The sequence below is a fragment of the Argentina silus genome (genome assembly GCF_951799395.1).
Source record: "Argentina silus genome assembly, chromosome: 14".
Classification (NCBI taxonomy): Eukaryota; Metazoa; Chordata; class Actinopteri; order Argentiniformes; family Argentinidae; genus Argentina; species Argentina silus.
This window is the reverse complement of record NC_139668.1, coordinates 14,067,612-14,092,795: the sequence shown is the minus strand read 5'-3', so window position 1 is coordinate 14,092,795 and position 25,184 is coordinate 14,067,612. Positions and strand designations below refer to the sequence as shown.

The 25,184-nt window shown below is 44.2% G+C and overlaps 2 protein-coding genes across 4 annotated transcripts; both read right to left on the bottom strand.

Annotated features, from left to right (window-relative positions):
- Positions 1–107: 107 nt before the first annotated feature.
- Positions 108–6,336, bottom strand: paf1 (PAF1 homolog, Paf1/RNA polymerase II complex component). 2 transcript variants are annotated; one of them, XM_083685467.1, is made up of 15 exons: positions 6,295–6,336; positions 6,112–6,164; positions 5,793–5,822; positions 5,521–5,613; positions 5,166–5,287; positions 4,831–4,897; positions 4,499–4,600; positions 4,177–4,282; positions 3,859–3,927; positions 3,366–3,469; positions 3,097–3,213; positions 2,672–2,800; positions 2,251–2,356; positions 1,886–1,967; positions 108–1,182 (listed from the first exon to the last, which is right to left on the bottom strand). In XM_083685467.1, exons 2-15 carry the CDS (start codon positions 6,159–6,161, stop codon positions 737–739), a joined length of 1,623 nt encoding a protein of 540 aa, XP_083541593.1. In that variant the 5' UTR covers positions 6,162–6,164; positions 6,295–6,336; the 3' UTR covers positions 108–736. The 2 variants fall into 2 exon arrangements, with proteins under 2 accessions (XP_083541593.1, XP_083541594.1); XM_083685468.1 differs by having other exon boundaries at positions 6,112–6,335.
- A 1,993-nt stretch (positions 6,337–8,329) lies between these two features.
- Positions 8,330–25,095, bottom strand: taok1a (TAO kinase 1a). Of its 2 annotated transcripts, none has more exons than XM_083684433.1 (20): positions 24,534–25,095; positions 21,041–21,280; positions 20,703–20,774; positions 19,897–19,998; positions 19,640–19,685; positions 19,401–19,497; positions 19,149–19,262; positions 18,897–18,988; positions 18,495–18,588; positions 18,303–18,384; positions 18,029–18,196; positions 17,580–17,783; positions 17,130–17,261; positions 16,475–16,711; positions 16,058–16,186; positions 15,723–15,926; positions 15,030–15,269; positions 14,701–14,913; positions 14,243–14,425; positions 8,330–14,078 (listed from the first exon to the last, which is right to left on the bottom strand). In XM_083684433.1, the coding sequence occupies exons 2-20, from the start codon at positions 21,170–21,172 to the stop codon at positions 13,524–13,526; spliced, it is 3,096 nt and encodes a 1,031-aa protein (XP_083540559.1). In that variant the 5' UTR covers positions 21,173–21,280; positions 24,534–25,095; the 3' UTR covers positions 8,330–13,523. The 2 variants fall into 2 exon arrangements, with proteins under 2 accessions (XP_083540559.1, XP_083540560.1); XM_083684434.1 differs by having other exon boundaries at positions 24,645–25,095.
- Positions 25,096–25,184: the final 89 nt, after the last annotated feature.

Here is a 25,184-nt window from a genome sequence, read left to right as displayed (position 1 = left end):
TGTGTCAATCATACAGGTTCACTGTAATTTCTGGGGAAAAGGACTGAACAAGAATCGTATTGCAGTATTTTGACACTACAAAAACATTAAAAAAGCAACAGTTCTTTACAAAATCTCATCACACTTTATTCGCTTTTCCAAAGACATTTATAATGCAATGTAGCCTCAAACGTTAGCGAAACAAAGAAACAAACTCCAGTTCAACACGTGAATGCATTGAAAAGTCCAACCAAAAATTTTCCTCTGCTTCTCTCACAACTTTAAAGGAAGGATCGTGTACAATTATGTACTGTACACACAACTACTACAATGCTGGCTCCAGCTACATCAGCAGCAAAAGTTATTTTTGTTTACAGAATTGAGTAACTGACATTTACAGGTACCCTTTGTTGAAATCCCTCAGAATTTGTATATCTCTCATTAAAGGGATAGTTCAATATTTTACAACTTAATAGTCAGATGGTTCCAAAAATCAAAGGGAGCGATTAGGGAACAACAAAAAAGTTCCCACGGATAACAGTTTCTTTTGGCCCATAGACTACCTGACTATAAAAGGTGTAAAATATCCCTTTAGAAAACAAACACCAAAGAGACCCTAGCCCAAATCTGAGCCAGTAATAGAAATAGGACTGTCATGATGAGGGTGGAGCTCTTCAGACAGGACTGGTTGGGGCCGGCACTCAGGAGAGAGGCGTGGTAGGTCGGTTTTGTTGTCACAGCAACAAGGCAAAGCATCTCATTCGCTCTCGCTGCCGTCGCTGGAGTCTGAGCCCTGCTCACTGCCGCTCCCGCTCTGGGCTCGGCCCTCCGAGCGGTCGCTGTTGCTGCTGTGGGCAGGGGATGGGCTGCGGCTGCCACTCCTCCTCCTCCTCCTCCCCCTGTCCCCCTCCTCCTCCTCACTCCCGCTGCCCTCCTCCCCACTGCTACGCGCGCCGTTCTTGGGCTCGTCATTGTTGTGATCTTCGCTGTCGTCGTCGCTGCCGAAGATCTCCTCCTCATCCCGCAACTCCCTGTTCCTCTCCTCGCTGCTTTCGCTTCCCTCACTGGTCTTCCTTCTCCGTTTTCCTTCTTCTTCTTCCTCCCCTTCTTCCTCTGGCCTGCGCTCTCCTTCCTCGTCCTCCCGCTCAGACTCGCTGTCGGAGTTCTCCGCCTCGCTCTCGCTGCCTTTCTCCTTGTCATCACCTAGGGAGAGGATGAAACAGGAGGATCCAGACGCGTAAGGAATGACGATGATGTACCCAGACATAACACAGGAACCACGCTGGCAACAACATGCAAGCGTTGCTTCGTCAGTTTATGCTCCCATTCTATTTCAACCGTCTGCAAGTCCCCCCCCCCCCCCCCACGTCTCAAATAGAATGATTGGTGCACGCGCCAGTGTAGTTTCCGAGTGACACCTGATATAATGTTGTGAAGACGTAGTGAATCACAGAAGAAGACTAAATTGAATTAACTGTTGTTGTTAAAAGGGGTAATCTGGGATTGGTTACATTACTTTTTGGATTTAAATCAATGATATATAGCCATTGGTTCTAGAAGAACTTATAAATGCCTCATGGGCTTAGTTCAACTATCTTACCATGAACATATAAGCATGTTTTTACTCCATTGTTTGGTCTTACACTATGTAAGAGCAAACAAACTGTATAGCTTCAAAAACATGGTTAAAACTATCGTTTGGATCTCATGGACGGTCAGTCCTTGCATCCATAGCTCTGTCTATGAATATGGGAGTGGTTACATTTCTCCAGCCCCATCCCTCAACTGTTTACAAAAAAAGGTGGCAGGGTAACTGCTTTGTTGTTGTTTGAATCCCTGATTGCCCCTTTAAGAAGTAGTGGTGAAATAGGGAAGAGACTACAGTATGCAGTCAGAGGAGACTGACCAGAGTCCTGCAAGTCTTTTAAGTCCAGGTCCTCCTCCTCATCTTCCGGCTCATGGTTCTCCAGCTGAGCCTTGCGCGCGTCCTGATGGCCACAAAGAAGAGGGTTGTCATCATTACAACTCACGGATTTGAACTCATGTTCAATATGTGATAAATTGCTTTAAAACCATTCAAATAATAACATTTTATTGTTTTAAATATACAAAAAGTAGTCAACTAGTACACTTTAAACTGATCTATAAGTAATGTTCTGTTGAAAGAAAGGTGGCAAGTAATGTACATCCTGATATAGCCTGTGAAAGGAGTCCGACACAAAGACGGGGGGGGGGGGGGGGGGGGGGGGCTACAGTAGGTAGAAATCTCACCTGAGCTTCCAGCTCCTTCTCATTCATGTCTCTGTGCTTACACACCAGCACAGCGTTAGTGGTCGACATCGCTCCAGCCTTAGCTCTCCTCTTGCTCAGCCGCACTCTGCGATAGAGGACAACGGTCAGAACACAAGACGACCACCACCACCACCAACAACTGAACTATACAAACCCCAAGGTAAAGTGAGAATACTGTTCAGAATATTACAGTTCAAATAACATCTTCAAGGTTGAGGCACATTTTCTATTGAAATGTATCTAAGATGAAATGACTTGGCATGGGGGGGGGGGGAGAAGCACTGTGTGTACATTCACTCCCGAGCAGCTTTTGTTTGTCGTCCACGTCCACTTCACCCTCAGATAAATCCCATTTTAGCGTGAATTAACAAACAAGCCCCACACTGTGCCCTGTGGTTACCTGGTCTCCAGCTCGTTGTAGTAGACCCCGTCTCCGTCTCTGAAGATAAAGAAGTAGTTCTCCTCGTAGCCCTTGCTAGCTTTGTTCTTCACGTTCCAGTTGTACTCCCTGGCTATCTTGTAGTCATACCTGTACCGTGCAGAAAACATCCTTGTGATCTCAAGTGCAAAGTAAACGTTTTTCACAGCCAGTCAAAAGTTACGTTATCATAAAGGCTACATGGAATGTCCGTGCAGTCGCTCAAATTGCAAGGCAGTATTTGGACAATGTGAAAGAAAGTAATGCAGGACTACATAATCAAAATAGACAGGCGCAAAATCAGCAGGTGCAAGTCCACAATGTAGGATACTGGATAATACAGTTCACATGAAAATAAATGGGAGTGTGTGTGTTCTGTCCACTTAAGATCCCATTTGATTACTCACAAGTCATCAGGCATGAAGTCCAGCTCCTCTTCCACATCCCTCTTGCGTTTGCGAATAGTTTCCTCATTGGGCAGGAAGTAGGCCACAAACTGATTTCCTTCCTCATCCATCATACCTCTGCAGGGTGCAACAATAAAGACTGGAATCAGTAATCCAATACACGTTTCGCTTACTAGACAGTAAATATTATGGACATATGTTTGGATATTTGGACACGGCCAGAGACAGATATATAGGCGAAAAAGGTGCTGATGTTTTCTAGTACACACCTAATCATGGCTTGTGACATCATCTCCACACCTGCAGGTGCCGTCATGTCTTTGGGCGCAGGGTCGGAGTCAAAGATAACTTGAGCACATGGGTTGATCCACATCTGGGGAGCAGAGAGCACAGCGCACACGCACACGCGCACACGCACACGCGCACACACACACACACACACACACACACACAATTACTTTACCAACAGCAACACCTTCAGTTCTAATGTGGGACAGCAACAGGAACCAATGAGTTCCCACTGGAACAGAGCCAATGGGAATGAAGCAGGTGGACAGTCAAGGCTTGTGCAGAAGCGTGTCACATTCTCAGTGTTTTACACCCTTTTCCAACTAATGAGCCAAACCGAGCTAAGCTGCACTGTGCTATCCTGGATACACATGCACCACATTCGCTGCAACAGTGTAAGAAAAGTACATTTTGAAAAGAAAATATCCAAACACTGTGTATGTAAAGAGTGTCTTGAGTGTAAGTGAGGCTCACCTTGAAGTCAGGGAAGACAGGCATCACCTCCACGGGAACGACTCTGGGTTTGCTGTAGTGCTGTGCGATCTGGGGGGGGGGGGGGGACCAGAGAGAAATACCACCGTGTATATTCAAATGTCAGTTTATAATGATGATCTGAGTTTATAATTTCACTGCAGAGTAAGGGTGCCTTGCACTTGGTGTGGGTGTGTGTACATTATGGAATCTCTGTATAGCTGGGCATAGGCATGTGTAGTTAGACTTATGTAGTTTGATCTGTATGAATTGAATATGGAGTGGGTTCTGTTTGTGCAGAGCTCAACACAGCTCACTTACCGGTTTCTGTGCATCCTCAAACGTCTTCTCAATGGCAGCAATTTGGCTGTCTCTGTCCTTGTAGATCTCCTCCTCTGTGAACTGTTGTTTGACAGACACACCAATCCTGAGGAAAGATTACATATATCAGAGACAAATTGGGATGCAGTTCTTTTCAGATTATTGCCAAGTGCGGCACAAAGGCTCCCGGAAGCTAGATCCAGGCCTTTTTGCACCAAAATTGTCAATAGAAACCAAAATATTTCAGGGGTGTGGGGTGCATTATGTACAGGGGAGTGGTCCCACAATGTGGAGGGCAGCTAGCCATTTAGGTCATACTCACTTGACTTCCACCTTCTCGTTGGAGACTCCATATCTGTTGAACTCTGTAGAGATGTACTCTGTTTTCCTCATCCATGGGACCACCTTGGCATGCTGCTGAGATCTGAGTGAAAAACATTTGAAGGCTCACATTTACATTTATTTTATTTTTTTTGTTGACATTAAGCAGACGCTTTTATCCATTTGTCTAGGGTAAGTGAATCATCTACACATCAGTCATCATAAGAAAAAAATCTATGCTAGGACCAGGTGCCCATGGCAGTCACAATGCTATAACAGTTATACCACCCCAATCATATTCAATACTACATAATGTGTAGTTTGTCTCCAAACCTTTTAGAACTGGACGGAGCCTGGATGTCCTCTTCCAATAACTTCTCATCAGCTGGATCTAAAAGAACTGGGGGGGGGGGGGGAGGGGGGAAGAAATGAATCTCAATTATCACTGCTTCTCAAGCACAAACCTCAAGTAGCCATGGGGAAAAAGACACTGATGTCTAATTATCTATCATTTCCATGAAATGTGCACTGGTGAACTCATAAAGATTTAAAAGCATGGACTGGGTGTGAGCATGGGCTATTTACAGCATCAAAATTCATGTGGGGAGAGTGCACAAGTGTTACATGAGTGGTGTAATAGAAGTGCATGCTCCGTTTCAGAGACGTACTGCTGGGGTCGATGCGATAGGTGTCTGGATTGATGAGGTCTATGGTGACCCCGAGGTCAGGCTCAGTCAGCAGTTCATGTTTGTGTTGCTTCTCTAACGACGTGGCCTTGTACTGCACAAACCTGTCAAAATCAAGGTAAAAAAAACATCTCAATTCAAAATAGTTAGCTGTGCTTGGATAAGTTTGCCTGAGACAATGGATCCAGTGGAAAATTAAAACATAATTGAATTTATTTCTATTAATGGAATAATCCCAGCAGTGCAAAACTCATCCATCTGGCACTCCATGTAGGCTCAAGCAAATGCTCAAAAGTATTTGAAAGTATGTCTGCTGGTTAGTGATACTGGCATTTACCTGTGCTGGTCAAATGGATATGTGATGAATTTAGGATCAAAAGGGATATCAGGCAGGCTGTTGCAGTACTTCACCCGACACACCACTCCAGACCTAGGAGATGAATTGGGACAATCTCAGTCACACATGATCAAAATACACACAACTCATGATAGTAGTTCAAATCAAACGCAAAAACATGGATCAAACATGTTCAATATCAACGATAACGGCTCGATGATGGAATACAGAATTGCTGACATCTTGCAGAAGGATTTTAAAAGTTTACTTACCTCTCTGGGACAGTTCTGTGCGAGGAACTCCTAAATATGGAAGAAATAGACTCATCTGAATGACTGAAATACAATTATGAAAAGCTAGATATGAGTTTCTCTACCTACGTTATGTTATGTTATTATGCTAGCTGCGTTCACTGTTACGGTATTCACTGTCGGTTAGCTAGCTACCTAGCTATTACACTACAGTGAGCAATTGTGAATATATTGTGGTCGCATGTATGAGGCTGATGCAAAACGTGATGACTGATAACTCATAATTGACCTTATCAATAAATCAAGTAAGCGTATTACTTAGCTAGCTAGCTGGACGTACCTGCTATGACCGTCCTCTCGCTGGGCTTGTGTCTGGATAGTTGGAGCCATGGTCTTCGAAACCAGCAATAGACAGTGCAGTTAGTTCAAAACAACCGACCAAGTCACCCTTTACCTGACCTGAAAAAAATACAAACTTGTTTGACTATACACTATAGCTAAATACAAAACAATCTGTAAGTACTGTGCGCTCTTGAGTCCCTTTTCCGCCCCAAACTCGCTGGCTCCTAGTAAGACCAAGATCCATGGGTAGCTTCTGAACTGCCTGAGTAAAACTGCCGCCAAAGAGAGTAAGTAGGAAAGAGAAGGCACTGTTAGCATTTTCCAGAGCATCGCATAACGCCAAAGATTTGTTTACAAGATGGTTGAGTGACTAAAAATTCAATTGTAACTAGCAACCTTAGCCACTGCAGGCTACACTGTCAGTGTATCAGTGTCAGTGATATATTTCGTAATATGAATTTGTGAAAGTAGCTGGACAGGAAGTGCAAGTAAGTGGGAAGATATTTGAAATTGTGTCACGAATGTTTTTATTCATGCATATCGGCCAGACTGCGCATTAGCCCGAGCAGACCTCACAACTGTTCGTTTTTGGGGGTCCGAAGCTCCCCAATGTTGGCAGCCCAGGGGATTCACTCCTGTGGGATAACGTTGTTCTACATTACAACCCAGAAATAATTTCATCATAGCAACATATACAACTTTAATTGTAGTCCCCCCATCTCACCCGAGTCCAGTGGCTGAGGAGGACTCCAGCACCATGGCTTAAGGTCTGACCTCCGACAAGCTCTTTCGACAATGGCCTGACCAGAACACTGTCAAAGCTGGGGCTCTGAGAGGTCAGAGCAGCCTGCAGCATACCCGCAGAGCCAAACTCCTGTAGAAACTCCTTGTAGACTTTTTTGTATATTCTCTTTATTATTATGCCCTCAGGGTAAGTGAGGTTGTGGAGGCCTGAGAAACCATACAACTCTAGCAGGATCCTCTCTGCCAGACCTCTGGCTATCTTTCCAATGTCAGACCCCATCAGCTGGGAGGCATTGACATCAGATAGTAGCCTCACCAGCAAAAAGGTAACTAGGGAGGTGTAGTTGTCACTGCTGGAATCTAGAGTCAGGTGAGGGAGGGAGGGTGTCACATTAACCCTGTCTGGGCTGCAGGAGGCTGGGTCAGCTGCAGCACAGAGGACAGGGCTCTCTGCTATGCAGGTCTGCCCAGAGATCACTGACTATATCCCTGACAATGGTGGGTGATTGTGAGTGGTCTGACCCCTGAGGTGATGGTGGACGATACTTGACCATACTTACCTGGATGTCTGTGTCACTGTCTCTCCACATCACACTCTGTTGTGGATTGCACAAAGCTTGCCACATTGTTAGAGAAGATCTCAACAATGTCATTGGCAGCCGCATCCACATGCGGTAACAGACTGGCGTTAACAGAGGACAGGGAGGTCATGGTAACCATGGTAACCCTAACCCAGTGGTGATTTATCAAATTCGAAAGCATGAACCCACACATTTTTTTTCCTTCGTACAATTTGTAGATACTGGCTAGAATATCAATCTGTGAAATTCCTGTAAGCATTGAACATTGAAAATTAATGTGGAGCGTTTTCTTTGAACCCAGAAGTGAAGACACACCTCCGCACTCTATAGCTGTTTGAAATGTCATACGTCACGGCACGTGGGAAATCGTTTTAAGACCTAAGAAAATAGAATGCATCGTCCAAAATACACATACTTTGACCGAAATGGCAATTTTTGGACTTGAATCATTGTGCAATAACATCTGCACCTAGTGACTCAAGGATTTTGGGAGTTGAACCAGACTCCAGCTTTCAGAGTTTGATGGAGTCGACTCTTTCTTGACTCCAAAATAGCAAACTGTCCCAAAATGACTAAAAACCGTAATGTCAGGATGTGTGCATATGTGCATAAACACAAATTGATTGGGCTAGCGATGCATTGCCATTCTCCACAAACATTATCTACCGTTTTTGTTGCCTCAGACATAAATTAGCAGGGAAATGGAGTCAGAGTCATGAGGGTCGCCTCAAGCGGGACAAAAAAATGACACCCTCTAAAATTTGGAGTCAAGTCGACTATTTTGGAGTCGACTGTGCTGTATGTCTTATGAATATGTATAATGCAGGCTAAAGATAATCTGTGATTTTCTGCTGGGACCTCACGTTTTAAATTGAATGGACAGGACACAAGTTACTAAAATTACTTTATTACAGCTGATTTTCCGTTCAATATCCCCTCCTCCAACACAATAGTAATTATAATACAAACAAAATAGTACATTTGATCCTAGTTTTTATTCTTCTCTTTTATGAATATTTTTACACAATTTCAATCCACTTGTATTTTTTTTAATTTTTTTATTAATGTTTTTTTTTTTTTACTTTTATGTATAATCTTCATAATCTTTCTGACATTCAATAACATGTTTCACAATCTATACATTTTAATACAGGTTATATAATATGAGTTGTAGTGGTAATGTTGTGCCAAGGAAGAATACTGACATCCTCATATAAATGCACCCTCTCTTTTCAGAATTTGCCAGTCACCACACCATTTTTCAAGCCTCTTTACATTGACCAGAACCAGTTGGCTCACATGCTTTTTCTCAACATTTCATGCCATCAGCCCAAGGATGGGTAACTCTGGAGATGAAACAATGCAGTGGTGTCTGGGCTTGGCAGCTCTGGTATGGCACAGTGTTTGACCAGAGGGAGGACCTCCATTTTCTTTTGCCTGTTTTCACTCAGTATCCCAATACTTTCAGTCAGTAGGACAACAGTTGACAACATCAATGTTAAAATTATAATAAAAAAAGTATCCAGGTTGGTGGAGAATCCTTGTAAATGATTAAAACAATTGTGAATAAAAATATCTAAGTAGTCTCCCTCACACAAAATGTATTTATTAAAAAAAAAAGAAAAAAAAAAAAAGAACATGAACAAAAAGGTGATGGATAACTTACTGTTGGCATTAGATCTCATATGAGATGACATTTAATTGGCCTGAACCATTGACCTATAAGATTTGGACTTGAACAAAGGCTGGGTCCCAATAGGCTCATACCCTTTCCTCTTCTATCCTCACCAATGACCAGAGAAGACTATTAACCTGTTGAGTCTTTTCATCTGTGGTTCCAACAGAAATAAGGCAAGAGGTGGAAAGTATTTTAGAGTATTGGGACACAACCATTAACAAGATCATGCTTGCTTTCAGGAGAAGGAGGAGAGAATATATGCAAGTAGTTAACAAACCTCTCCTATATCTTGCCAGCATCTTTGTGCCCTGAAGTGCACAGCGGCAGCTCCACATTCAACAAAAACAAACATGAGAGAATGGTTATCTGGTGGATGTGAAGGAGGAGAGGGTGGAATAGGCAGAAACAGTTCGTACAGGTAAAGACAGTACAGACGTGCCGCAGTGACGGGCTTCATGAGAGGGCAATGACTAACAAAGTGAATAACAGTAAAGGAAAGAGACAGCGTATGCATGCACAAGGAGCAGTAAGAGTCAGTGTACACACAACCAAGCACATTTTTTCATCAGCTACTGTACTTTCAGAGACCTCCAGACCAAACTCATCTAAAGACTCCTTTAAAGTCAAGTTTTTTTTTTTTTTTTTTTTAGTTTTCTTTTTTTTCTTCTTTTTAATATTGACGTAGTTTGTCAGTTAAATAATGTTAGTCTTAAAGATAGTCTCTTATTTCCATTGCAACAATGCAAGTTTAGTTTTTAAATGTTTTAATCTATTTTAAATTGTAAATATAAACAATATGACAATTTAACCCCACTTTCATGATTCATAGGATGATATAATTCACATCTAGAGCTTTTTAAACATTGATGGCCTATTCAATGTGTTTTAAAGTGTTTAAACTTCCATTATGGGAATAGTTATCCTCATAGAAAATGCAGGCTTAGTGTGTGGGGCAAAGCAGTTTGAGAGGGGAATAGGTTATCTGCAATAGTATTCACTAACTAACCAATACAAAAAATGTTAGGAAAAAGGAACAAAACAGTGAAAAGTAACAGGTTCCGGGAAGCTAACTTGCCTGTGCAAGGGGGAGAAACCATTTTGGGTGTCAAAGTAAAATGACTACATAAGTGCTTTTCCACCTCGAACCACATTTAAAACAGCTCGTCAACATACTTGTAGCATTTTTTTTTTTTTTTTTTTAATTTGTTTATAAATATATGTATGCTAAACAGCCATAATCAGTATGTGCTTGATTCACTGACGATTGTGATGAGGTCATGTAATGTTTTTTTACTGATTAGTAGCACCTTGAGTTCTTAGTGTTGCTTTGTGTGCCATACCATCTTTTTGGGGTCTTTCTGCATCACTTTAATCAGTTCACATGAACACGTCCTCCATGTTAGTGCCAAGCCTGCTGTCATGGTCAAAACAACATTCATATAATTCAGTCCTTCCCCTTCTGCTACATCTATTCCATATCCACAATCTTTTCCATGTCCTCAATCCATCTTTTATTTGACCCAAACTAATAAGGGAGGTCTGTTGTCTTTGTCCAATTGTGTAACCTGTCATTTTGTGAATAAGGTGTTTTTCAACCATAGCAGATGCAACTCCTATATGATGAACTATGCCATCACTCTCTCTGATCCATTTCACTAGTCACCAACAGAGCAAATATCTTGACACCGGTCCAGTATGCCGCTGGTTACGGTCTTAAAAAAGGAACTACAGATAACCCGATTCCTGACTCAGAATCTGACGGCAAGATATCAAAAAATAAAGAAATTGAACTTAATCTTAATCTTTCCTCACCTCTACCACATATCCTCCTGACACACATGATGCATCCCGTAAGTGCCTAGCAGAACGTCAAACTAAGTATCTGTTTTACTGTATACATTGTTTTGCTGTATAAAGTGCTTTGACAAGGCAGCAGTTTTAAAAGGCACTAAAATAAAAATAAACAGATCAATTCCATGGTTCCTATTGAAGGCATTGAAGGGTCTTATTCACTCTTCTACCACACAATCATATAGCCAAGCACGGTCCTTCCTCCTCTGGGTCCAGTATTTCAACACTTTTATTCTAGATCACAATGATCCATTCTTTTTTGCTATCAAGGATCAGATCTATCTGGCAGATGTTGAGTAGTATAGGGGAAATCAGTCAGTTGGATCTGATCCCTGGATAGCAAAAAATGATCTGAATCATCCTGATCCAGATTAAAAGTGTTGAAATATTGGGTCCAGAAGACGGAAATCACATTGCCGGTATGTCATCCTCCTCACAGCCTTGAGGAGAATCAGGTTTTAAGTACCCACATCCTTAACGTCTGTTAAACTGATCTCTTAATAACTACTGTGCTGATATGGACAAAATAGTTTTCTTTGTGCTAGAATCTATATGATGAGATCCCATATTCACAAGATTAGTCACCACACCTATAGAACCTATTTGATGGAGAGATGAAAACCTATAGGACAGACATTACTTGGGATCATCTTTTCTGATGTTTCACCAAGAGTGCAAAGTACATGGAATGGTCGTTTGAAATGTAATAAAACATTGGCAAACAATTCAATTTATCATTGACAGGGAGGGGTGGATGTAAAACATTCAACAACACGTATGTTATATACGGAGACTGCATTACCAACACTAGGGCATAAAAAGGCACAATCTAAGTGAAGTCGTAACGTAAAAAACTAACTGTTTAGCCTATAGTACAGGATATCGTTTATTTTGGCTCTGGACCGGCGGTGTCCAAACAGTTTTGGCTGATGTATAACTGATGTATAACTGATGTATAACTGAAGATCAACTTGGCACCGGGTTGGCCAGTGCTAGACAGATGGCTATTGGCTAAATCTGAAGCATTCATTTGCCTGGAGCCTAGCTTTGCATCTGTAAAAGGGTCAAATAAAGGGATTGAATGTAAAAAAACAAAAACATTCATATACTGCTTTTGTATTCTTATTGGCAAATACATGAATTAGCAGCTTTACCTCCCACAGGGAGGTTTCAACTAAAACAAGGATCAGTAATGCTGGCAAAATGCTGATCAATATAAAAAGGTTTACTTTTTTTTAAGGTCTCCAATGTTAGCTAAATGTAAACATTTTAATCTACTCAAACTGCAAACTAAGTTCAAACTAAATTCGCCACCACAAAAATCCCACCTCAATGATATAAAAAAGGAACAAACTTTTTTTAACAGCTACACTTCCTTAAAACATTTTCCATCCTTTCTTAAAAACAAAACAAAAACGTAGGACAAATAAAACACTTTTCAAATCTAATTCTTCAAACGCTTGGATTTATGTGTAGAGTAACTACTGAAAACTAAACTAAACTCTAGATTCTTCCACTTCACCACTACAGAGAGTGAGATGGTTAATAACAACTGCCCTGCGTAACGTAGATGTAGCGACCAAGCTACAGGACCAGCTAGTTTCTATGGATACTCAAGGAATCTCAATCTTCCTGGATAACCAGTCTTGTTCCTTTCAGCCGAGATAGTCAAGTTACATCAAAACATTTATTTTAATATCTTCTTCTATCACTGTTAATTTTAGATCTAATCTTTTAAATGACCATAAGAGCAGGCTGGCAGCATGGAGAGTTTTCTTTTCTTTCATTTTTTTGAGGACAGCAGAGCATTGGAGAAAGGATTTCTGGTATTTTGACCACCAATTAACTGGAAAGGTCAACGTATTATACAATTTGGAGCAGGGGATTTTCTGGAGTATTCTAGCTTGCTGTGATTGCTTGATATGGAACACATTTTTTAAGTAACACACGTCAAAAGGATTCTTGACAGTAGTTTCTCTGTGCAAAAGGGGGGCAGTGGTTGTGAATAGCACATATATGTACATGAGTGAAAAAAAGTGATTTCCAAAAGACAGCGCGAGACAGGGCTGCAAATAAAGAGAGCTGGAAGTATTAAGTGTTGACACTGAATGGTTTATATTAGAAACAGATGAACTGATCTGTATGTGTGCTAATAAACTGCTGTGTAGAGGTGGGCGCGTGCCTCTTTCAGCCCTTTTGACCTGAGCAACATTTATTTCAACACACATCCACATCTGTACATGGGGACAGGAGAGAGGGGGGGGGGAGGGAAAAGTGGGAAAGACAGGTGGAGGAGGTGTAGAGCTCAGCCCAAGCCCATACTTTGTCCCACACGGTTCTGTAGACTCAGCTGTCCCCTACTCTTGACTCTGACTCCGGGGCTGGCTGGGAGCCTAATACCCTAATTACACAACAGAGCCGAGCTGAGCTGTACTGGAGCGGCCTGATTCCGCATCCACCATAGCTGCTGAAACAGTGCTGGAAAAGACCATGTGAACGGAAAATATCCGAGCCAGCACAGTACGGTTCGGGTCAGCCCTGTAGTGTGTAAAGCCCCTATGTGTAAGACAGGTGCGACCCATTGGATATCTGTGAGGTGACGCTGGTGCTCCTGCTCATGCCCTGCTCACTGCGCCCCCCAGAGGCGGTCCTGCTTAGTGCCTGGGGGCTGTTCTGCACGCCTCCACTGCTCCGGGACCCCAGGGGGCCTGCTGACGGGTGACCCCACGGCTGGGGACCCCCTCCGCCTCCCTGCATGCCTCCTTGGCCCCAGGCTTGTTGCATGGGGGCCCCTCCTTGACTGGAGTGGTAGTGGTGTTGGTGGTGGCTGCCTTGGTGCCCCCCTCCTCCTCCTGCGCCCTGACTGCCCCAGTGTGACCCTGCCTGGGAGCTCCCAGAGTGGTGCTGAGGCTGGGGGTGGGACCAATTACCGGGGGCTCCGGGGAAGCTATGGCTGAAGGCCTCTGGGGAGAGGTTGGACAGCACCATGTTGCTGAAGCCCAGGCGCATGCTCTCAGAGTCAAACGCCTCGATCTCTCGGGCCTGGCGCTCCAGTAGGCTGCGGATCCGCTCCAGGCGCTCGTTCTGAAGGGCAAGCATCTCCTCCTCGATCTGAAGACACACACACACACACACATCAGTACATTTCTATGGCATCACATCACTGATTTCAGTAATGACGACACCGATAACATAACAGCTTTTTTCCAACATCTCATCAATGTTACAGCAGGAATTAAAATGACTGGATGGTGACAGAGGTAGCTAAAGCAGACCTTCTGCTCCAGCAGGGCCCTCCTGAGGGACACCCTCTGCTCCAGGTCCTTCCTCTCGCGGTCGTGCTGGGCGTCCGTCTGCATCTTGATCTTGCTCTGGTAGGCGTTAAGCAGCTCCAGCTCCTGCTGCAGCTGCATCCTCAGCACCTGGCACTGCGCCTCCTGGGCCTCGTCCAGACGCAGCTAGAGGGAGAGGAGAGGAGAGGAGAGGAGAGACAGTATTTGAAGATGATTTCAAATACCATTTGAACCCAGGTCCTGGTCCTGATGCCCCCCCCTCAGATTAAAAAAAGGGTCCTCTACTTTAGAGACTCCAACACACACACACAGCAGCACCAATGACCACAGGCTATTATCACTTCCCATCACTCACAACCAAGCCAAGCCGTCTGTCCCCCACACCACCTTTTACTCTACACTTTCCAACTCAAACACATTAGTCTCTCTCTGTGACTCACCGCCTGTGTGGACAGCATCTCGTTGATGGAGTGGTCGTACTGCTCGGCCAGGATGGCCAGTTTCCTGGTCTGCTCCTCCTTCAGCCTCTTCAGGACAGCCTTGTGGTCAGACTTTGGTGTGCTCTCCAGCAGGTGGTTCCTCAGGGCCTTGTACTGACGCGTCTGGATCTTACACGTATCCTGGAACTGCTTCTTGATCTGGAGCTCTTTGGACTGTTACACATGGGTGTGGGGAAGAGGAGAGGGGGTTATATTAGTATACAAATACTAATAAACACAATAACATTGAGTGAGGTGGGAGCTTCAGCGTGTGAGGTCCGGGCTTTCACCTTGAGGCTCTTGGGCTGCTGGCGGACCTCCATGACGTGTTTGCGCCTGAGTTCCCTCTCCCTCCTCTTGTTGTACTCCTGCTGGTTGGTGAGCTCCGTCTGGTGCTGCAGACGGATCAGCTCGGCCCTCATCTTTTGGATGGTGTTGACCTGGCGGAACTCCAGCTCCTGCATGGACTCGTGGTGCCTCAGCAGCATGGCGTGCTCCAGGTCCTTCTGGGTCTGCCGCTTATTCAGCTCCTGAAAACACACACGCAGAAGTAAGCTCGACGGTTGTGTTTTTGACTGACGGCCATTTTCTATTGTGATGCGTTGTTTGGGTCTCGTTTTTGGTATGTTGTTTTGATTTCCGTTTTTTTAATCTTTGTAAGTGAAGCTGCTCACCACATGAATTTCCAAACTATGGGATATTAATCTGTCGTACCGAACGGGCCCAAATATGGTCCCAATCACTGCTTTAATTTGATATGTTTAGTTGAACTATAATCTGAGCATATACACACAAACTTTCAGGTGTTGCCTATCAAATGGCATCCTGCTTTTGCATTTGATCATCATATTTCTAATGTTATCAGCAGTTTAGTTTGGATATGGCTTTTAGATGGAAATTAGGCAAATAGGGCTTTCAGCTTGAGAGGAAACTGTACTTGTGAGAGTATCTGTGTATAAAAGAGAAGACTGTTGCCTGCCCACCTCTCGGACCAGGTCCTGCTCCACGTTGTGCCTAGCGATGAGGATTCTCCTCTTGAACCTGCGACACTCCAACTCTAGATACTGCCTCTGTCTGCGCAGCAGGTTGGCCTCCTCCTCCGCCTGGAAGTGCTGGATGTTCTCCTTCTGCTTGGACAGCCACTCCTGCTTTTCCTTCTTGGGCGTTGACTGGTTCTCATTCAGTTCCTACAAGCACAGAGGCGAAGGGTTGAGCGTGACACCTGCTTACTCCCGCTGCATTACGCTTGTTTACTGTGCATGTAAAGCCTGCAGTGTTTTTGTGTTATTCATCTGTGAGACTGTGTGGGTTTCTCTACCTCTTTGAGCTGTTCCTTGCGCAGTTTGTACTCCCGTTTCTGAGACTCTAAGAAGCTGTTAAGCTCTTTCTTCTGCTGGCTCTGGATATGCTGTTGGAACTTCTTTTCATCGTTGGAAAAAGTCTTTGCCTGCAGAAACAAAAATAGAAATTATAGTTATATTGCATCATCTCAAAAAAAGCGTATATGATATTGAATGCAGTGAGGAAGAGCATCTATCCCTTGGCAAAGAATATTTAGCTGTAGTCAGCTGTAAAGGGATGTGAACTTAGTTTCTATCTCTCCCATACTCCCTACAAGGTAATGAACCTCACGCATTAGGTCCTTTTAAGACATTAAGACTAAAAGAAAGTACAACAGCAGCAGAACGTTGTAGCCTGGTTGCCACTAAGAGACAAGGTAATAAAATGACAATACATCTTTCTCCATGGCAGCCTGGTGCTTCTTGATGAGTTTCTCCATCTCCTGGGCGAAGCTGTTCCTCTGGTTCTCCAGCTCCTTGTCCAGGCGGAGCCGGTGTTCGTCCATCTCCGCCTTCAGCTTGTTCTCCAGGGCCATCAGGTGCTTCTGGTGCTGCCGTCTCATACGCTTGTAGCCCGACATCTGCTCCCGCAGCTCAGAGTCCTGCTCGTGCTCCTTCATCTGACGCGTCACCTGGGGGTGGGTGGTGGAAAGACAGACACAGGTGGTTTGTCGCAGGGCTCTGGGTCTTTGCTTGGTCTCTCTTACAGGAGGACAGAACCATGGAGGGTGTTTATGTACAAAGGCCCCATTTTGCTTGAGCAAAACCGTGCTGAACTGTGCAAAATAAATACCTAAAACATTGTTATTCTCTACTGCATGATTGTTTTGGTGCTGTGTCTTCGACCATGTTTGAGAAACAAGTAAACAGTGCGAGAATGTATTGTACGCCATGAAATAGTAATCAAACTCCTATTGGATTATGTCCCATCCCGTCCATTTGAAATATTATGGTTATTTGGGGCAACTTTCCTCACGGTTTTGCTCAAGAAAAAGGTGGCCCATGGTCTCCTTAAGTCTGTTGAATATACTATCAATGTGCTCCTCTTACCAGGGAGGCTGTGCGTATGGTGGCAAAGTGCTCGCGGTTGCGGTGTTTTGGCCGTGGAGTGTGTGCAGGGGGAGACTGAGGCTCAGTGGGTCGGCTATGTGGCTCAGAGTCTTCATGGTAAGTCTCTTCCTCCTAAGACAAATGTATACAACCCATTAACACATTAGTGATGTAAAAACAGAAACATACCAGTTGCAAAAAACAACAAGGGAAATATATATATAAATATAAAAAATGAAAGAAAAAATAAATAAATAATTATATCTTAGATTCCATCGTATCATATCAATATTTCACATTACCAGAGGGCACAGTTGCACACAGGACTACAGCCTAGTTTCCCATTATCCTGTGAGTCCAGCTCTACCCAAAGACCCCGAAATATTCATTTTTAGGACAGCAAGCTGGCGAACACATTGGCTTCCAGGAAAAGTCCCCTGTCCTACGCACCGGTTTAAGGTGAATGACGGAGCTGTTGGACATGACAGTGTGGTCTCCCTCCATCATGTCCAGCTCACTCTTGTCATCTGTGGCGTCAGTCAGGCTGTTAACGGAGCTGCTCTGTGAGCTGGCACTGATGGACATGCTGGGGATGGACTGGTTACTGCCAACACTGTTCACTGTTCCCGTCCTGCCCACACTGTGCTCAGGCTCCTGGGGACAACACACACACACACACACACGTAAGGAAAATACTCATACAGACAGATTAAAGGTGATTAAAGAAAATGAGTCATTCGGCTCCACTAGACCACTCATTAACCTTACGGGATTATTAGAGACATTTTATTTCAATTTGGCTACTTTTGGTTTCAATTGCCATTTTCCGTGCTAGAGGGCCTGGGTGTTGGCCTCTGAGCCTCCGAGCTTAATAATCTAGGGGGAAACAGTGGACCGACCTCATCCTCGTCTTGAGCCTCGGCTGCAGGGCCGTTGTGGGCCTCCTGGAACAGGATCTTCTTCATCTTGCGATACTGCAGGTTGTCCAGCTCCCGCACAGCATCCTTGGTCCGCAGGATCAGGTCCATCAGAACAGAGCTGGGCCGCTCCCGCTGTACAAACGCATGCTGGGGGAAGGAGGCACAGGGACTTTCAGCATTTCCTACTTGGTACTGATTCATCATAATCATCAAAAATACCAATTCTTTGCAATCCACCATCTCCTTCTTCTACCTTTAACAGCTCCTCAGAGTTGGGCCTGTCTTGGGGGAATTTCTGAAGGCAAGAGTCAACAAAGTTTCTGAAGTAATCCGACCTGAATTGAGAGTGGGGAGACGAGGAGGAGTTAAGTGTTACAGTCTGAGGTGATGCTCACAAAACCAAAAATATATCTGTCAAACATCCAAGTAAGGCTGAGGCACTCACCAATCACTTGACTGCAGTGTTGGGCTCTCATTCTGCGCTATGTGGTATAAGGCACTCATCGCATTCATATTGAACAGTGGAGGTTTCCTCTCAGCTGTAAACACCCACAACACATCAGATCAGACAGGGCTCGACAAATCCACTCACAGAGCTAAAATGGAGACTAGTAAAAAATGATGGCGGGAAGGAGAAGAATGCAGATAAAAAAATATAATATTTGAGGGCTGGATAGAAATGGAACTTATCAGATGTATAATCATATCATGCACATGGGGGGGGGGGGGGGGGGGGGGGGGGTATGACAGTGCTACTTTCTTCACAGGAACATTTTGATAAATGAAGGAGAGCTGTAGAACAACAGGAGAGCAAGAACTGAACCAGAACACAGAGGAGAACACTTACCTAATTCAATGCAGGTTATTCCCAGAGACCAGATGTCCACCTTTCCATCGTACTGACCCTCGTCCATAGCCAAGATTACCTCTGGGGCCATCCTGAGAACAGGATAAAATAGAATAGAACAGAACAGAAAAGAAACATGTTTAATGACTGGGCAGACATACACACTGCTTTTGATTTTATGGCAAAACATGCAGTGAGAGGCTATAGAGACCAGGGGTTCCCCATTTTATACATCGGAGTCTTGCCACTGACCAATATGGCGTCCCCACAAAAGAGTTGGCTGGAGAGGCAATGGAGGCCGAACCGAAATCTGCAAGTTTCACCTGCCCAGGCTCTGTCAGCAAGACGTTCCCCGCCTTTATATCTCTGTCAGACAAACAGAAGGTAGAGGTGTAGAAACATTGAGAGTGAATGGTATTAAAGCTTTTTTTCCGCAGGCAAACTCCCGCTGGGTAAATGTGGTATTCTGCCCACAACACGTCGAAACATACAACAAGCACTTACCGGTGAATCATGTTGTGGGAATGAAGATAAGCTAACCCCTGCAGAGCACCGTGGGTAATGGCGGCAATTTCCATTTCTTGTAGGGGTTTCTTGTGAACTGGAGAGGAGGCACAGAGAACACAGACAGGAAGAGAGTGCTGCAAATCACAGGAGCATCACAAGGGAGCGCTGCAGGAAAATAAATACTGCTTGCTTTAGTCACAATAGTCGTCATCATTATACAAAGACACCCATCTTACCTTCCAGCACATCTGAAGCTGAGCCTAGACAGTACTCCATTACCAGCTACAGAGAGAGAGAGAGAGAGGGGGGGGGGGTTTGCTTTTTGTCCATTTGCAATGATATGAAATGAAACGCAATGAAAATGAAAATGCTTCGTTACAATGCAAGCTTTTCACCACACTGATACCAGCACAGCACAGTTCATTTTGAAATAGGTACATTTTCAGGTACATGCGTACGGTCCCTTTCGTCCACAGTGGAGTTGAGGTCTTACCCAGGCAGTGTGCTCCCGCAGGTAACATCCTTTGTACTCTATGCTGTTTGGGTGCTGTATTCTTTGCAGAAACTTCACCTCCTTGATTATGTCTTGCCATTTCTAGGACGACGTAGAACAGGGGGGGGGAAAATAATCAAATCATGTTTGCATAACAAGGAAGTAGGTGCACACTGAAGCTATTAGGTGTTCTCCATGACACTTACTAACTTCTGTTTGATGGGTTTATGAATTACCCAAACTAGCCATTCTGCCAGGTTCCAACCTGATTATCAAACCATTTCAGACTGGGCTTCAGAGAAGACACCACTGAAATACAGTTTGAGGTAAGCTTATCTCCGCTAAATGTTTTCATTTGAACTGCAGACAACCACAACAAACTCCTTAAGAGAGACATCCCTCGTTTAAACTATAGTGCCCCAAACTCACTGATGACAGGGCAGTAGAGAGGAGGAGTGCTTCTGTACTTGTCAACAAGCCTCTTCACTCCACAAATATTAAGAAAGCAAACAAATCTTCAGCAACAACCCTGCACTGTGTCAACTCATTGAAGTTGTGAAACCTTGTGCAACCAGGCAATTATTGGACTGGAGAATGCGTGATGTGTCATCATCAGACCAGTGATTAAATAAAGCATCATGGGATTGTTGGGTCATATCCTCTGTTCTAACATTGTCGCGTATGTCAACATAAAAGCCAACTGTAAAAAAAAAAACTAAATAGGAATCCAATTTGAATGAGGGAGAGGAGTACTTCAGCAAAACAAGTGCTTGCAAAAGCACCCATGTAAAAGGAAAGTCTCTTACCTCAATGGATTGTTTTCCACTGTATGACATCTTCTTAATGGCCACCACCTCAGTTGTGCGGACATCCCGTGCCTGAATGAAAAACATCACATTTGTTCTCAGCTATGTGTTGGAGTATAGCAGACCTGGGCTCAAATAGTATTTTAAATCATTTCTGCGTGATTGAATTTGCCTGGCAGAATGGAACCAAATTTAATACTCCCAAAAGTGCAAACCTTGCCCACCTGACACTTCAGGCAGGCTTAAGCAAACGCTCAGAGTATTTGAAAGAAGTGTATTTTAAATATTTTATGACCCTTTTATGTAAATGGTTGTGTCATGTCCTGGTAGCTACTCACAAAGTACACAGCTCCGAAACTGCCATGTCCGATCTCACGGAGGTCTGAGAAGAGCTTCTCAGGGTCCTCCTTAAAGAAGAGCTCAGAGATCTCAGGGTCTTTCAGGCTCCCCGCCCGACTGGTGTTGGGCATACTGAGGTGGGGAGGGTGGGGCAGTGCCGCTGCCAGGGAGAGTCTGGATCTGCGACAGCCCCCACCGATGGCTCATCTGCAGGACTGTGGCCTCATACGTGTGTGCACCTGGGGGAGGGGGGGGGGTCACAGAGTGAGTGGTGTTAGTTTATTCTGTGGGACACCGATTATCCAAAAGTAGCCAGAAAGAGCTTGATAGAACTGATGAGGGCATGTATTGGGGAGTTAAATAACAAATGCTGTAAAAAGCCACCATGGGGGCAGACCTGCACTCCTAGTACCCTTTTTGACAATTTTCCTGCCACGTCAACTTTGACTAAAAAGCTCAGTTTTGAAAAAAAAAAAAAAAAAAAAAAACACACGTCTTCAGTGTCATTACTTCTCTCGTCACATTCTTGTTTGCTCCAGAATGGTCGGTATGCCGGAGAGGAAACGTAGAGGAGACACCCTCAAGTGGTAGACACAACACCCACAGCACAGGCTAGCAGAGATCGACGGTCCCTTGCTGCCACAGGACAGGAGGGCCTAATAATAGGGCAGAGATGGTGGGCACAGATGTCAGACTGAGCTCTGGAGAGTGACCAGTTATAGCTCTTGGTCCATCCTGGTGAAGTAGAGAGACGAGATCAGTCTCCTGTTTCCATAGTAACAGCAGCAACCACTGTAGGAAAACCATTGGACTGTGTCCTGACTCCTGACAACCTCCCCTCCCCGACACAGTCATGCTACGACCAACGTTTGTTTTTTTTGGTATGCAGACAGACGATTAAAGGTGGAAACAAAAGAAAATACCTCTGCAGCTGACAACAGAAAGAAAACATTGCAACAACATACTTGAGTAAAACATGACGTGAGCTATGCGTAGCATGACAAGCCTACTCGCTCAACCTGTACGAACATGTCCATGATCTGTTGATTCAAACAGCCAACCTCATTATCGCAGAATTTAGAACAATCTCTCCTGGTTGAATATTTAACATAAGTTGATGAATCAAAGCTGTCATTCTTAAATGACTCACAATACATGCTTTCTGGAATATTTTCCATCCTCACCAACAACACCAGGTAATTGACGACATTGCCAAAGAATTTCTTTCGTAACAAAATACATTCGGAAACACAGCGTCACACTGACTGTATCCCTGTGTTAAAGATAAAAGCTTCATTCATGTAGGCCTATTGGCTGGTTTCAAACAAGATATTATGCATTGTGGTTGTAGAGAGACCTTAGATCACTGAAGAGAGTTGACTGAGCCTAGCTCAGATGATCAGCTGCAGACGCAGGCAGCACTGACGCCAGAGTCACAAGACTGATCCTCTCCTCTCTTGTCCTGGGAGGAACAGCCCCCAGTCCCTTAAGCAGACATCTTTTGTCCCACAACAACCCTGGACAACTCACTACCCTGCACAGATGCAGCCACAGCCCTGAAATAAAGCTTCTCATTAATGCGCAAGATTGACCGTGCCTCTTTACTGCCACCATTGTTGTTGTTTACGACATTGTTGTTAATGAATGAGCCTTGTTGTATTACGCCTCATGATGAACTGCGGACATGTGAGAGTGACAGCATGGACAACTGAAACACTATTGCGTGCCACCCCACATATACAGAGGCAGCAAGAATGCAGGCGGACAGGTCAACAAAGCTGGAGGGCTGGAATTCCCTCTGCTCTCACTGCACTGCATTTTTCAGCATTTCCTGTTCACTCAGCTATAGGGGCTAGGGACAGGGCCTGATCAGCAATTATTTACTTAATCAGTCCACTTCTAGCATTGTGCCAATTTTTTTTTTTTTAAAACCAGAGGTGCATTTTAACATTTTTGTTTCATATATTTAGGCCTAATTGCTTCGACTAGTACGACTCACAGAGGTAGTGGTAGTAGAGTTAGTTTGCTCAAGGGAAGACACTACTTTACTGGATGCTGTTTAATATAGTGAGGGGCCATGAGACTAGACAACATGAATGGCTTCAGGAGAGGCTGAGCGGGCAGCCTCGAGGACAGGGAGAGAGACGGGCAGTGATACCACCGTGAAACAGGGGTATCTAGGCCTAGGTGTCTCTGTCTTGGGCAGATGCAGTGTCCACTATCCAGACTCACTTTTTGCGATTCAGATTTCAAGATCAGGCTGTAATATACAGTACACCCATAAACAACAAATGACGAGAGCCCTACACTCTCATATGCCCCAATGTATCAAATACCCTATAGTCTGATGGGCATGTACGACCACACACTGAAACAATTAAATGACTGTAATGGATCAATATTCCTGGGCATCATATTCATAGTGAGCTCCATAATTCATGGGGCTCTTTTAGTTCAACGTTAATGGCCTGGGCTGAGAAGGGGAAATGAATATCACATTGCTAACAAATCCAATCATAGAGAGGTCTGTATTCAGATAAAAGCAGTTGGATGGGAATAAACATCGTCTCAAATGCTGTCTCACTCTTAGTGTTTCTTGAAACGGTGTGGTCTTGTTCAAATGCATTTCATTATATTCTGTAGTTCTGGTGATATTTCAGTGCATTGCAAATTACCCTAACCCTGAAGAAAAAAAGAATGGTCAAAATAAACTAGCCTAGTTATTTGGTAACACCCTAAAATACTCTTAACTTATCTAGAAATAACAGGAATCTGATATAATCATGGAAACAGCAACAAAAGAGACAGAGTAAATTGGCTTCCCATATTTGCAACAGCAGAGTCAAAAACAATTTTCCAATAGATAACGTACACATTAGTTAGCAGACTACAGACGAAACTATCAAGGTATCAGCTTGAATTGGCGGATGACGTCCCAAGCATATCATGGAAAGTACTACAGTATGACTCTCCTAGTAGTAAACTACATGTCTCGAACCATTGCTGGCAAGCTGCCTGGTGTGTGGCCAAGTAACCCAGCGTAACAAGCTCAGTCAGACATTGCTCAAATAAAGTTCTGATTCTGACGACTAAACGACCGAGAACCAGCCAATAAAAATTGCATCTCTTACTAGCCAACTGCTAGAGCTAATAAGCAATTCGAAGTTGCTAGCTAGCTACACACCCCACACCCAGTAGATAGGAAATCATGCTAATAAATTAGCTGGCAAGCTAACCTAGCAGGCGATTGTCAGCTAGCTAGCTAGTACAAGCAGGCGCTAGTTAGCTAAGCAAGCAGGCTTCATACAAGACACTGCTTGTAAAGTGCAAACAATGTGATGATATGACAAGTTATGTAATGTCACACACTCACTTTCTTGGAACTAGTTATCGACGTATGTCGTGAGCATTGTTTACCACCGCATCATCCACATTTTGGTACGTGTAAAAAAAACGTGAAGCTAGGTAGCTAGCTAGCCAGTTGAAACTCACCCTTCCGACAGGCCAGGCAGGTTTAGCGGAGCAGAGAATGTCGTGTGGTTTGGGACAGGAAGACTAGTACTGGCCCTGGGCCTGTGTTTTTTGGTCCTGTGCTTTATTTACCTTATGCTGACTTCTGATGTTTTTCAATGCTGTCAACTGATTTGTCGCTTTTAAATTGACTGTGTCTTGCTGGCTAAAAACTCCACCCTTGGACTAACGGGGGCCCAGAATCTCGAATCCCTAACCAGGCAGGTCCCAAAGATGGCGGCCGTGCGTTCCGCCGCCTCCCTCCGTGACAAATACGGCGGGGGAAAATGTGAGGGATGTCCTAAGAACACCCCGAAAACACTCCAAACAAACTGCGACCGCACCCTTGATGTCGTCGGAAGATTTGAGAGGCCTCCTCTTTGAATGAGACTTTAGTATTTCACTGTGTTCGATGTTGGGGCTGTGATTTTCTCTCCCGTCCTCTTTCAGTCTGTTCCTGGAACGCCAGTTCCGCCCTATCGCTGTAAACAGAGAATTTTTTTGCTGTAAACTCCCTCTGACCTGAACCAGAGGATGGAGCGAGAGAGCAGCAAAGCAACCCCAAGCGGCGAAGACATTGTACAGTAGCTGCTCTGCAGACTACGGCGTAAATATTAAAATAATATAAAAGGT